The 14,995-nt window shown below is 37.8% G+C and overlaps 1 protein-coding gene across 1 annotated transcript in view; it reads right to left on the bottom strand.

Annotated features, from left to right (window-relative positions):
- LOC126337770 (kinesin-like protein KIF23) overlaps positions 1-14,995 on the bottom strand; it is a 138,927-nt gene that overhangs the window by 30,008 nt on the left and 93,924 nt on the right. The window contains exon 14 of the mRNA XM_050001497.1: positions 13,918-14,181. Within this exon, the coding sequence (XP_049857454.1) occupies positions 13,918-14,181 (264 nt within the window). The remainder of the gene's footprint in view (positions 1-13,917; positions 14,182-14,995) is intronic.

The raw sequence follows: 14,995 nt of genomic DNA, 5'->3' as shown, positions 1-14,995 counted from the left end.
TCGGTCTGAAAGTCACCTTTTTCTAGGCTCTTGCTGGAGACTTAACACCTTTTATTCAGGATTTCCAATTTGATTGGCTGCTAGCACCATTCCTCCATTCTTCTCTGACAGAGATTATGGCGTCAACAATGATGCGATTTGTCCAGCTGATGTAAATCTCGCCGTCAGTTAATTTGGACAAAGAATCTGATCTTATGGGTGTGAACCACGTTAAAGATTGGGTTTACCATCAGAAATGAGTTTAGGAAATGCACGTCTCTCACAGCTCTTGAAATTACTACATTCCTGAATGAATGCAGAAAAGTAACGATTATGTTCATGTCAAAGTTGATGGAGAAATCTTCCCTACATTTTAGGTTGACAAAAGCTGTTACCTGATTTAATCCCACCATAGTGTGCAGGGAGGCTGGTCCCAAATGATTTAAATCCTTTCTACATGTTTTGGTGGAAAGCAACTGGATGGAAAGTAGATGTAGATGCGCCGATAATGCAGAAAACGCAATATGCTTCTGTTGTAAAGAGGAACTAGAAAACAAAATTCAAAACATTCAACAAAAAGGAGGAACGGTCGGATGAAATGTCTCAAGAATCAGAATGCAATGTGCCATGAGCTGCAGAAGGCAATAGAAATGCCCTCACTTTGTTGCACAGGCAAGCAGCTGTGGAGTGAGGATTTTCAGTCAACAAAGAGTGCCTCTTTGAGAATATGAGGGAAGAGTCTGTAGTGAGCAGTCAAGACCCACGGCAGAGTCCAAGGAGTGGCTATAACAAAGTCTCTTGTACACTCCACGAGAAACGCACAAGATTGTTATGTTGAAGATCTCAAAAAGCAAAAAGATGAGGAGTCCATGAAAAAGGATGATCTGACTAAAAGGAAGATTGTTGAGACAGCAATCAGAGAGCTTAAAGAGAAGAAGGCAAAACTTCAGAGGACCATTCAGAACACTCATATATGACAAGAATCTATTACAGAAAGAACCAATGCTCTCGGAAAAAGCTCCAAGTGAGTTATCCTCTGAGGTCCTATAGTACTCACTCACAAATTATATTTTGTGCTGTCTAATAATAATTAAAACATTTCTTTAATAAAATGCTTTTATAACAAGTGAATATAAAAGAGTTATTTATTTTAACCTGCTAACTCACAAAGATATTTAAATATAAATTTCGAACAGTAACTTTCGTGATTCAACATTGACTGGTAAGTAAACCTAATTTAAGAAATTAATCAAGTATTAAAATAAACCCCAGAGTCAAAACTTAGAAACATGAAAATCCGAAAAGATTTTTAAAATGGACAAAATATTTTATGGAAAAAATATCTTTATTATTCTAAAACGAAAGAAGGTACCTGGGGGTCTTTTAAAAACAAGTAAATGACAAGTAAGACTTAAATAGTAATAATAAACTCAGAAAAATTGAGGAATGAAAGAGCTAAAAGACATACTTGTCCTGACTGAAAGCAGATTTTAGAGCAGTGAATATAGCAGCTGCACCTAACACACATTTTCCCTTTTGTAAGCCACCTATAGCTTAAAACTGGACTAATTTCATACAAGAGCAAGGTACGGACGTCTCACTACCTGTAACTTGACTGGGGCTGCCTTCTGTTGTCTATTTAAAGGATCACTTAGAAAGAAGCTGTAGCAAAAGTTAGTAGTTGTTGTCTTCAGTCCTGAGACTGGTTTGATGCAGCTCTCCATGCTACTCTATCCTGTGCAAGCTGCTTCATCTCCCAGTACCTCCTGCAACCTAAATCCTTCTGAATCTGCTTAGTGTATTCATCTCTTGGTCGCCCTCTACGATTTTTACCCTCCACGCTGCCCTCCAATGCTAAATTTGTGTACCCTTGATGCCTCAAAACATGTCCTACCAACCGATCCCTTCTTCTAGTCAAGTTGTGCCACAAACTTCTATTCTCCCCAATCCTATTCAATACCTCCTCATTAGTTACGTGATCTACCCATCTAATCTTCAGCATTCTTCTGTAGTACCACATTTCGAAAGCTTCTATTCTCTTCTTGTCCAAACTAGTTATCGTCCATGTTTCACTTCCATACATGGCTACACTCCAAACAAATACTTTCAGAAACGACTTCCTGATACATAAATCTATATTCGATGTTAAATTTCTCTTCTTCAGAAACGCTTTCCTTGCCATTGCCAGTCTACATTTTATATCCTCCCTACTTCAACCATCATCAGTTATTTTACTTCCTAAATAGCAAAACTCCTTTACTACTTTGTCTCATTTCCTAACCTAATTCCCTCAGCATCACCCGATTTAATCCGACTACATTCCATGATCCTCGTTTTGGTTTTGTTGATGTTCATCTTATATCCTCTTTTCAAGACACTGTCCATTCCGTTCAACTGCTCATCCAAGTCCTTTGCCGTCTCTGACAGAATTACAATGTCATCGGCGAACCTCAAAGTTTTTACTTCTTCTCCATGAATTTTAATACCTACTCCAAATTTTTCTTTTGTTTCCTTTACTGCTTGCTCTATATAGAGATTAAATAACATCGGGGAGAGGCTACAACCTTGTCTTACTCCCTTCCCAACAACTGCTTCCCTTTCATGTCCCTCGACTCTTATAACTGCCATCTGGTTTCTGTACAAATTGTAAATAGCCTTTCGCTCCCTGTATTTTACCCCTGCCACCTTCAGAATTTGAAAGAGAGTATTCCAGTCAACATTATCAAAAGCTTTCTCTAAGTCTACAAATGCTAGAAACGTAGGTTTGCCTTTTCTTAATCTTTCTTCTAAGGCAAGTCGTAAGGTCAGTATTGCCTCACGTGTTCCAACATTTCTACGGAATCCAAACTGATCCTCCCCGAGATCCGCATGTACCAGTTTTTCCATTCGTCTGTAAAGAATTCGTGTTAGTATTTTGCAGCTGCGACTTATTAAACTGATAGTTCGGTAATTTTCACATCTGTCAGCACCTGCTTTCTTTGGGATTGGAATTATTATATTCTTCTTGAAGTCTCAGGGTATTTCACCTGTCTCATACATCTTGCTCACCAGCTGGTACAGTTTTGTCAGGACTGGCTCTCCCAAGGCCGTCAGTAGTTCTAATGGGATGTTGTCTATTCCGGAGGCCTTGTTTCGACTCAGGTCTTTCAGTGCTCTGTCAAGCTCTTCAAGCAGTATCTTACCTCCCATTTCGTCTTTATCTACATCCTCTTCCATTTCCATAATATTGTCCTCAAGTACATCGCCCTTGTATAAACCTTCTATATACTCTATCCACCTTTCTGCCTTCTCTTCTTTGCTTAAAACTGGGTTGCCGTCTGAGCTCTTGATATTCATACACGTGGTTCTCTTCTCTCCAAAGGTCTCTTTAATTTTCCTGTAGGCAGTATCTATCTTACCCCTAGAGAGATAAGCTTCTACATCCTTACATTTATCCTCTAGCCATCCCTGCTTAGCCATTTTGCACTTCCTGTCGATCTCATTTTTGAGACGTTTGTATTCCTTTTTGCCTGCTTCATTTACTGCATTTTTATATTTTCTCCTTTCATCAATTAAATTCAATATTTCTTCTGTTAACCAAGGATTTCTAGCAGCCCTCGTCTTTTTACCTACTTTATCCTCTGCTGCCTTCACTACTTCATCCCTCAGAGCTACCCATTCTTCTTCTACTGTGTTTCTTTCCCCCATTGCTGTCAATTGTTCCCTTATGCTCTCCTTGAAACTCTGTACAACGTCTGGTTCTTTCAGCTTATCCAGATCCCATGTCCTTAAATTCCCACCTTTTTGCAGTTTCTTCTGTTTCTTCAGTTTTAACCTACAGGTCACAACCAATAGATTGTGGTCCGAGTCCACATCTGCCCCTGGACATGTCCTACAATTTAAAACCTGATTCCTAAATCTGTCTTACCATTATATAATCTATCTGATACCTTTTAGTATCTCCAGGATTCTTCCATGTATACAACCTTCTTTTATGATTCTTGAACCAAGTGTTAGCTATGATTAAGTTATGCTCTGTGCAAAATTCTACCAGACAGCTTCCTCTTTCATTTCTTAGCCCCAATCCATAACCACCTACTATGTTTCCTTCTCTCCCTTTTCCTACTGACGAATTCCAATCACCCATGACTATTAAATTTTCGTCTCCCTTCACTACCTGAATAATTTCTTTTATCTCATCATACATTTCATCAATTTCTTCATCATCTGCAGAGCTAGTTGGCATATAAACTTGTACTACTGTAGTAGGCATGGGCTTTGTGTCTATCTTGGCCACAATAATGCGTTCACTATGCTGTTTGTAGTAGCTTACCTGTACTCCTATTTTTTTTATTCTTTATTAAACCTACTCCTGCATTACCCCTATTTGATTTTGTATTTATAACCCTGTATTCACCTGACCAATAGTCTTGTTCCTCCTGCCACTGAACTTCACTAATTCCCACTATATCTAACTTTAACCTATCCATTTCCCTTTTTAAATTTTCTAACCTACCTGCCCGATTAAGGGACCTGACATTCCACGCTCCAATCCGTAGAACGCTAGTTTTCTTTCTCCTGATAACGATGTCCTCCTGAGTAGTCCCCGCCCGGAGATCCGAATAGAGGACTATTTTTCCTCCGGAATATTTTACCCAAGAGGACGTCATCATCATTTAATCATACAGTAAAGCTGCATGTCCTCTGGAAAAATTACAGCTGTAGTTTCCCCTTGCTTTCAGCCGTTCACAGTACCAGCACAGCAAGGCCGTTTTGGTTAATGTTGCAAGACCAGATCAGTCAATCATTCAGACTGTTGCCCCTGCAACTACTGAAAAGGCTGCTGCCCCTCTTCAGGAACCACACGTTTGTCTGGCCTCTCAATAGATACCCCTCCGTTGTGGTTGCACCTACGGTACGGCCATCTATATCGCTGAGGCACGCAAGCCTCCCCACCAACTGCAAGGTCCATGGTTCAATGGGGGGGAGGCAAAGTTAGAGTTGTTTAAAAAAACTAGACAATTCATTGGCAAAACAAGTAGAAAAGAAGCGAATTAGTATTGCTCTTATTGTAACATATCTCTGTATGCCAAAACACTTCGACTTTTCCATAGAGAAGCCAGTTATGTTTGACATTGCTCAATAACTCATTATGTACCGTCGTCATTGTATAATTTTTAATCTATGAAAGAACAAAAATAAATATGAAAACTAACCTTGAAGCTTGGTCTTTTTTTTTTTAGCATTTGTTAGCCTTTAAGACATATCAAACACAAATGTGCCAGTAAAATTTTAAATAGTGGCACAAATAGCTAGTCTTCTGGGCCTGAAACCTTTTAAATATCTAAAATTTATTATTTTCGTTAAATATTCTAGCACGTTTCAAAGATAATGAACTGACGATCTAGACATGCTTTCTTTCATATCCCGTATTTTTCTTCTCCTATGCCTAATTTCACGCGCGTGAATCGTTAGTAAGCAGTGAATTAAACTTATAGGTAAATGTTTTCAGCTGGTATAAATATATTATAAGTGTTGTTCCATTAGTGGAAGTGTTGGTGAAGTGTTAAATATGATTAAACAGGGTAAGAAGTTTATTTTCCTTCTCGCACCTATAGCACAGACTTTAGGCTTAATTTCATGCGCGCGTATCGTAAGTAAAAAGTCACTTAAACTTATATGTACTCACCAGTGTTTATTATTCATTACTATTTCAACTTATTTATATCTGCCTGAATAGTTTCTAGGGTCCTTTGTTTACCTATTAGCCAGTACTTAAATCAGTTTATATGATTTCTGTTTTTGCCAAGAGTGAGAAGTGTGTGACATGCTGTAGAATCTTTAGTTCCGGGGTATGGTGTGATGGGTGTTGTAGTTTCTTTCATTGGGGCGAATGTAGTGGCGTGGGAAATGGGGACATAAATGAGGCTCACCAGTGGTATTGTAGAATCTGCAGTAGAGATAGGAAAATACTGGAACAGGAAGGGAAAATTGCAGCTCTTCAAGCTGACCTAGACAAGGCAAGGGAGGATCTGGACAGGTTAAAGAGGGAGAAGGGTGAACAGAGGTGGGAAGTGGCAACAACAGGTAATAGGGGGAACAGGCAAAGGAGAGCATCAGACAGCTTTGTGATAAATCTTGAAAATAGATTTGACCTGTTGCCTCAGTCAGAATCGGATGAGCCTCATGTAGCTGAAGTTGTAGAAAGGGCACAACAAGCTTTCAAGGACTTGAAAAAGGTAGGGAAATTTATAAAGATAAAGAAAGTTCTGTTAGGTAGTTCCCATGGTAGAGGTGTTGGCCAACTACTGCAGGAAAATCTAGGTCCAGAGTACCAGGTCACAAACTTTTTCAAGCCTAGTGCAGATCTGGGTCAGGTAACAGAGGATATAGGTTCTCTATGCAAGGATTTCATGAAGGAGGATGCCGTGGTTATAGTGGGTGGTCCGGGAAACAGTATTGACAGAGACTCTGAATATTCCATAGAGAGTGACCTGGTGAAGATAGCATCAGCAACGAAGCATACGAGTGTGAGATTTGTGTGTGTGTTGAGACGCCATGATCGGCCTCATTTGAATTCTTCTGTAGGGAGGGTGAACTTGGAGTTGGAGTGGCTGCCTAGGACAGATATAGGGTCCCATATTGGTTTGATTTCTGTGGATGCTATTGATAGGCATGGCCTTCACCTCAATAGGAAAGGGAAGGAAAAACTGTCTGGCTTGATTGCAGAAAACTTAAGGGGAGACACTGTCACAAGTGGTAAAATACCAGTGGTCACAGGTGTCAGAGGGATGCCTTTTTTAGGATAGGGAAGGGGTATAGAAAACGAGTTTTGAGAGAGATTGGCAGACACACTCAGTTTGAGAAAATAGATGAACAGGAGTCAGATTTTAGCATACAGCCTCCATTTAAACAATGTTTAACAGAAAGTCATCAAAAACTGCCAGTTCATCTTCACCAAAGCAGTTATAATCCCATTAGTATGCAGTATCAGTTATCTTTATTACACCACAACATTCCGGGACTCAGGAATAAAGTTGATGAACTACTCATTTGTATCGATGAAATGAATTCATCTAACGAAATTGACATAATCTGCCTCTCTGAACATCAAGTGAGCACTGGTATAGATATGTTAGACATTTCAGGATTTAAGCTAGCTTCCTACTTCTGCAGAGTAGATATGGAGGGAGGAGGAGTTGCCACATTTATTAAAAACTGCCATAAATTCAAGAACATTGACATTAATAAATTCTGCTTAGAGCAGCATCTAGAAGCATGTGCAACAGAAGTAGAGTTCCATAACAGATCCTATATAATAGTAACTATTTACCGAGCACCTGCAGGAAATTATAATCTATTCATAAATCATCTAGAAGCTCTTTTGGGTTATTTAACAGTAAGAAACAAAGAAATTTTGATTGCTGGTGGCTTTAATACAGATTAAATGGACTATCAGATCATGACATGCAGCTCCTTGTTTTAGATGTAAAGTCTTAAGCAGATTATCAAGACTGCTAAATCTGAGTACAGGAGAGTATTCAATCAACCAAAAATTGAGTGTTTTAGAAAACTGCTCAAAGATATGAACTGGAAAGATGTTTATAGTGCTCATGACATGAATGAAAAATATAACACATTCATGAACAATGTCAGTACCATGTTTGAAAACTGTTTTCCTCTAAAAGTTATCCAAATTAAACAGAAGTCTATAATAAAACCATGGGTTACACAAGGAATAAAGATTTCCTGTAAGACAAAAAGGAAAATGTATCTGTCAACCAAGAATAGCTCCAATGCTGATGATTTAGCTAAATACAATGAATACTGTAAGATATTAAAAAAAGTAATTCAGACATCTAAACAAATGCACTACGAGAAGAAGATAGCAATGTCAGGGAACAAAATAAAAACAATATGGGATATAGTGAAAGAGGAGACTGGTAGAACCAGAAAGGAACAGGAGCAAATAGCACTAAGGGTAGATGACACATTAGTAACCGATGGGCATAGTGTGGCAAATCTATTTAACAAGTACTTTATATCCGTTACTGATAGAATGAGATTGTCAGGATCGGTAAATAATGCCCTTGAATATCTGAAACTAGCCTTTACAAGTAGCTTCAGGTACATGAATATGTCACTCACATCACCAAAAGAAATAATTTCTATAATAAAATCTTTAAAAACAAAGCATTCTAGTGGTTACGATGAAATATCAACAAAGTTAATTAAGGCATGTTCTTGTGAGTTTAGTACAATTCTACGTTACTTGTGTAACCAGTCAATTATAGCTGGGACATTTCCTGACTGGCTGAAATATGCAGATGTTAAGCCTCTATTCAAGAAAGGGGATAAAGAGATGCCATCAAACTACAGACCGATTTCACTTTTGCCAGCATTCTCAAAAATTTTAGAAAAAGTAATCTACAGGCAGCTTCTCAACCATCTGACCACAAATAACATATTATCAAGAACACAGTTTGGATTTCTGAAGGGTTCTGATATCGAAAAGGCTATTTACACCTACAGTGAAAATGTACTTAATTCATTAAATAACAAGTTACAAGCAGCAGGTATTTTCTGTGATTTGTCAAAGGCATTCGATTGTGTAAACCACAGCATCCTTTTAGATAAATTAGAATTCTATGGTGTCACGGGCAGTGCTGCAAAATGGTTCAAGTCATACCTCGCTAACAGGAAACAAAGGGTGTCAGTGCAAGGGACTAGTGAATTAAGTCATCAGTCATCATCATAATGAGAAGAAATTACATGTGGTGTCCCACAAGGATCCAACTTAGGGCCATTGCTTTTTCTTGTTTACATTAATGATCTCTCATCAGTTACACTGCCAGAAGCAGAGTTCATTTTGTTTGCAGATGACAAGTATTGCAATAAATAGCATGTCGAGTGTAGTTCTAGAAAGATCTGCTAATGATATTTTCATGGATATTAATAAATGGTTTAAAGCCGACTCACTGACATTAAACTTCAAAAAGACTCATTATATGCAATTCAGAACCTGTAAGAGGTTTCCACCCAGCATATGCATACAGTACAAAGAAGAGCAGATAGAAGAGGTTGACAGTCTTAAATTCCTGGGATTACAACTTGATAATAAATTCAGTTGGGAGGAGCACACCACAGAACTGCAGAAACGCCTTAAGAAATCTGTATTTGCAATTCGAGTGTTAGCAGACATAGGCGACATAAAAGTGAAAAAAGCTTGCATACTTTGCCTACTTTCATTCCATAATGTCATTTGGTATAATATTTTGGGGTAACTCTTCAAGTCAAACAAAAGTTTTCCGAGTCCAAAAGCGTGTAATACGTATTATTTGTGGAGTAAACTCACGGACGTCTTGTAGAAACCTCTTCAAAGAACTGGGTATACTAACTACTGCCTCTCAGTATATTTACTCCTTAATGAAATTTGTCCTAAATAATATATCTCTTTTTCCAACAAACAGTTCAGTTCATACGTACAATACCAGGAACAAAAATGATCTGCACAAGGACTTAAAAGCACTTTAGTTCAAAAAGGGGTCCACTACTCAGGAACAATCATCTTCAATAATTTGCCAGCAAACATAAAAAATTTAGTTACAAATAGAGATCAGTTTAAAAGGAGCCTGAAAGACTTACTAGTGGCAAACTCCTTCTACTCCATTGACAAATTTTTTAATAGAAACAAATGATGTGTTGTACATATTTATACTATTACTATTGTTATATGTTCCACATCCACGAGGATCTCCTCAACACGGATCTATGGAACGAAAAACTAATCTATCTATTTATCTATCTATCTATCTATCTATCTATCTATCTATCTATCTATCCATCCGTGCTTCAATTAATCTGTGACTCGACAATCAAATTTCAACAATAGCTTGCTAGTTGTGCCATTATTTGAAGTGGTGCACAGTGTTACATTTTTTCTAACAAGGGAGTCTTTACATAACAATTACTTCTCCTTTTGTGGGATATTGCCTTGCTTCTTGCTTCACTTTTGGTCTGTTTCTTGTACTTGTAAAAACCTTAAGTACTCTTACTGGGTTTTATGAATTGAATGAAGCAATTGTACATGACATTCTCTGTAGGATATGAAAATATATAAAACTTTTCAGGGAAAAAGTCATGAAAGAGGAACAGATATTTATGTGGCTAGATGAACCACTAGACGAGGATATTTACACAGAGGGTCTGTCATCAGATACTGACACACCCTCTGAGCATGAAGAGATCAATGCTGAAACAGATCAGTCACACAGCGAATCTGATACTTCTGCTACAGCTGTTTCTCAATATACAGATCATGTAACCATTCTTGGTAAGGATGGAATAACAGAATGGTTGACGCAACACGCTCCTCCAGCAAAAACTAACGGTCCAAATATCTTAACACAGCTTCAAGGTGTGAAGGACATTGCAAAAATTACGAAAACAGTTTTGGAATGCTGGAAATTATTTTTTCCAGATAGTGTGATTGGTCGCATTGTGGAATACACAAACCAAGAAGTTGACAGAATGGCAGCATCTTATTAATGGAGTGCTTGAGACTGCCCACAGACAGATTTTGAAGAGTTATCTGCTTTCTTTGGTATATTATATCTCACAGGAGAGAAAAAGGCACAGCATCTCAATACTGATGAGCTATGGGCCACTGATGGGAGTGCACTAGATTTCTTTATTGCATTGATGAGCAAATGAAGGTTCCACATTCTTCTCCAAGCTATATGTTCGGATGACAAATCTACAAGAGCTCAGAGAAAGGAAACATAATCTGGCAACTATTAGAGAAATATCTGACGAACATGTGGATGTTTGCAAGAAGAGCTATAGTGCCAGTGCATTGACAATGATAAATGAAATGTTAGAACTATTCCGTGGGCATATATGCGCTCTGTGATGCCAGAACGTTTTATATGCTAAATATGTAAGTATATGCAGGCAAACAGCCTACTGGGTCATATCAAGAACCCAATAATGCAGAGAATGTGGTGTTATGATTGACAAAACAGGCAGAAACGTGACGATGGACAATTATTTTTACATCTATACCATTGGCTAACAAAATGTACGCCAATCATCAACTCTCAGTAGTAGGTAGTCTACAGAAGAATAAGAGAGAAATTCCACTGGAACTTCTGGATATTAAGTGTAGGCAACTAAACAGCAACATATTTGCACCTGGAGGAAAACTAAGCAACAACTGCTTGATTTGCTCATACGCCCCAAAAAAGAAACAGAAAAAGAATGTTCTACTGTTATCCACCATGCACAGTAGCGATGCTATAGACAGTGACAGTGATGAAGCGAACAAACTTGAAGTCATTATATTTTACAAACTAACAAAAGAAGGTGTAGATGTTGTCGAACGTTTGAAATCAGAATATTCTGTTTCAAGAATAAGTAACCGCTTGCCTCTTACAGTTTTTTTAGCTTGTTGAACATCAGAGAAATAAATGCTCAAATACGGTATAAGGTAAACACAAATGACTTAATTCCACGGAGAACATTCATCTCAGAAATGATTATGATACTTACAAAAGCCCACATGATCAAATGCTTGTCGATATCGAGGATATCACTTTGATTGAAGGAGAAAATAAAAGGTTTGTACACATTTTCAAACTACCAACAGTTAAAGAAGGAAACGAATCAAGAGAAAAAACAAGATGTAACTATTGCCATAAAAGGAAAAACAGATTCATACAGCATCGCTGCCATCATTGTTCCAGCTCTATCTGTAAAGAACATACAGCATCGAGTGTTCTTATTTGCCAGGAGTGTATATCACAAGAAGCCATATCTGAATAAGACAGGTAAAAAGGAGAGTCATCACTTGCTGTAAATATTATGAACTGCTCTTCACACAGGTGTCGTAATTGTAATCAAAAAACTATTTTCTTTTTTTTAACCCAAACATGTTTCACTGCAGTTGCAGCATCTTCAGTGGGCTTTTATTTTTCATCTGTTAAACATAAAGAATGTTCTTTACTGTTTGTATTTAACAATTCGTTTTTAAATTATAATTACAGGTATTCGAAAAAAAAACCACATAAATTATGAATTCATTCCTTTTACAACATGGTGTGGTTTTTCTAATGTGTTGTTTTATGTGTTTTTTCAATATATCTGTAATTACAATTTAAAAACTAATAGTTACATGTATACAAACAGTAAAGAACATTCTTTATCTTCAACAGATGAAAAATAAAAGCCCACTGAAGATGCTATAACTGCAGTGAAACATGTTTGGGTTAAAAAAACAAAATTGTCTTTTGCTACAGGCAGACCATATCCAAAAAAATAAGTATTGTTAAAGCAAACACGGAAAAAAGAAAAGAACACCAAGATGATTATGTAATCAAAAAAGTTTGTGAAATCTTTGCATGCTGAAATATTTTTAAGTTTGGTGAATTACTTGTTCCACATTATGTTAATACTATAAGCTTTGGTCATAATAAAGAAATGATTTATTGTATAAATGTGCCTTTGTCTGACATAAAGGGATAAAAAAGGGCAAGATCTCATTGTTAGAAAAAAAATCTAACACGGGAGTCGTGACAACAATATACATTAGCGACCGGGGGTTGAATTTTGAATGGGAGTCAAACACTCCTTGAGTTAAGAAATTCATCGCACATTCTGAAACTTGACATAATTCATTTTGCATAGAAATTTACTTTGAAAATAATGCCTCTCAGACCACCATTTGCAATATTTCCCGCAACCAGCTATAAATGTAAACAATTGTGACGTCACATTCATGTCTATTGTTACGAAGTACTGCATAATCTTTGACCTCTGAACATTTTTGTGTTGGCAGACTTGTGTGTGCACTGTATTTTGTTGTTGTAAATGACCCATCTTCCTTGTAATTGAAGTTTCATTTTGGTATTATTCTCTTGTTTATGTTTCATTGCTGCAGTATTATTCAACATTAGTGGGCTGAAGTAATGTTCTTTTGTTAGAGTATTAGTTCTTATAAGTCAACCTTACAAAAATTTAACTGAAAACTAAAACAATAAAAAATTCCCGGATGCAAAAATTGCTGGGTTCCCAGGGCATATATACTCGGTAGTACACCACCAGTCAAATTATGGTGTAATGTGAACCAGTGACTAATATGAAGGTATGGACCAAATCTCAATTTGTGTAGATGGAAGTATCAGCTGCAACTAAGTTGTTTTTCATTGATTTTGTGTGTGTGTGTGTGTGTGTGTGTGTGTGTGTGTGTGTGAGTGTGTGTGTAAATAGAAATTCTGTGATATAATCCACTTAAATTTGGCTGTATGCTAATAAAATTTCTGAAACTGAAAATTCTTCACACTTTGAAACACGGGAAAGAAATAAAATGATTAATGTTGGGGTTACATAATGATTAACTAGAAACCTTTTCCAAGTTTTCAGTCACACAGCGTTACTTGTCCCTTCAAAATAAGTCAGCATTTCTTCCTATAACCTCAGAAAAGCATGTTGGTACAATGGTGAGCACAGCAGAAGGCAGCTGTGTTATGAATTCTATGCAAAGAGAGACTGAGAGTACTTTGTGATGGCATCGGTGAACTTTGTCTCTATCCCACACTTCACGCTCCAGGTGTTCCCTCGCCTGGTAATTGGTAATGCTGGGGTGAGAGTTGCATCAGGTCAGAGCTTCTACTTCCAACTCTCCCTAGAAAAATTTATATGCTAAGAAAACTATCACAATCGTTTCTTAATGTAATGCTTTTTGCATTTGCTTTATGCCACCCATGATCAACACAATAGTGGATGAGTACCCCCACAATATTTCAACTAACCTGGAAACCAACACTAAATGTTTTATGTGCACCACAAAAAGCACACTATAGGCAGACATGGCAGATTGGCTGGAGCATCGCTCTGCTCCTTACTACTGTTTCACCCCACTACCTGCCTCCTGATGTACACACCATTAAAAACTGTACATACCTTGTACAATCTTGTTTCCACATCTCCACCAGAGTCTTGCTCTTGAGTCATGAGACAATATTTATTAGTCATTGGATCAGTGATATCCTTAATGTCAGTTAGCCTGGTTACAGATTTCCTCTTTTTCATATGGGGTTGAAGCACAGTTCCCAGAGGGGCTGGTATAGCAGGCCGATGGTCAAGCCACACTTCACCACACAGTCCACCAACAGATCGGGAACGGCGCCGTACTGGCGTCAGCCCACTACAGGTTGTACCAGTGCTCTGAAGAACAGAGTATTCTTTGATTTATGGGTAGTCATCAGAGAGTCAAAATAATGAGCAACTTACAGAATTTCATGCTTAAATATAACAATATGTCCAAGAATGTGTACAAAAATCAAACCATTGTTCACTATATAAATAAAAATGGGAAGTGTCCACCATGAACACCTTGACTGAATGCTACCAAGCTGATACTCCAGTATTTCCATGCCTGTGTGATATGCTGATTAGTATTTCATCCTTATGCGAACTATTTTCAATTAAAAAAAAAAAAGTCATTCCTACATATGAAGAACCGTGCAAGTTAACGAAGGCTATTGGGAGTGTTGAACATTACTGGAATGTGGAGACTGCAACACAGCATTCCCAGGTGATGTCAACATGAAGCTTATCACTACCTTTTGGACTTTGAGAAAGTAAAATCGTTGGTGTGAGGGGCGTGGGAGCATCATGCTGACACCTATCACAGGCAGTTGACCATAGTGCAAAGACTGGTGAGGAGCTGCACTGAGGACAACAGCTTGGCAAGAAAAGTAGGCACGGATCTTTCCAGAAGGACTATACCACAAGAAGACTGTAGGATTCTTGATCTGGCTCAGATTACTAAATGGACGAAAACAGCAGAAATCCAAAGACTGCCACCATGAACCATTGGGAACAGGTTATTGGAACCTGGGTTGTCATGTTGAGTTGCCCCAAGTTGTTTACAACTGACACCATGCCACAAGTAACAGAACTGCAGTGCAGAGCCACAGTAGCCAGAATACTGACTGTGGTTTTGACAATGAGCCATTTCCGACTGCAGTCATGAATA

Source organism: Schistocerca gregaria, chromosome 1 (assembly GCF_023897955.1).
Source record: "Schistocerca gregaria isolate iqSchGreg1 chromosome 1, iqSchGreg1.2, whole genome shotgun sequence".
NCBI classification, from domain to species: Eukaryota; Metazoa; Arthropoda; class Insecta; order Orthoptera; family Acrididae; genus Schistocerca; species Schistocerca gregaria.
The sequence above is the reverse complement of the archived record's forward strand: the minus strand, read 5'-3'. Positions and strand labels throughout refer to the sequence as shown.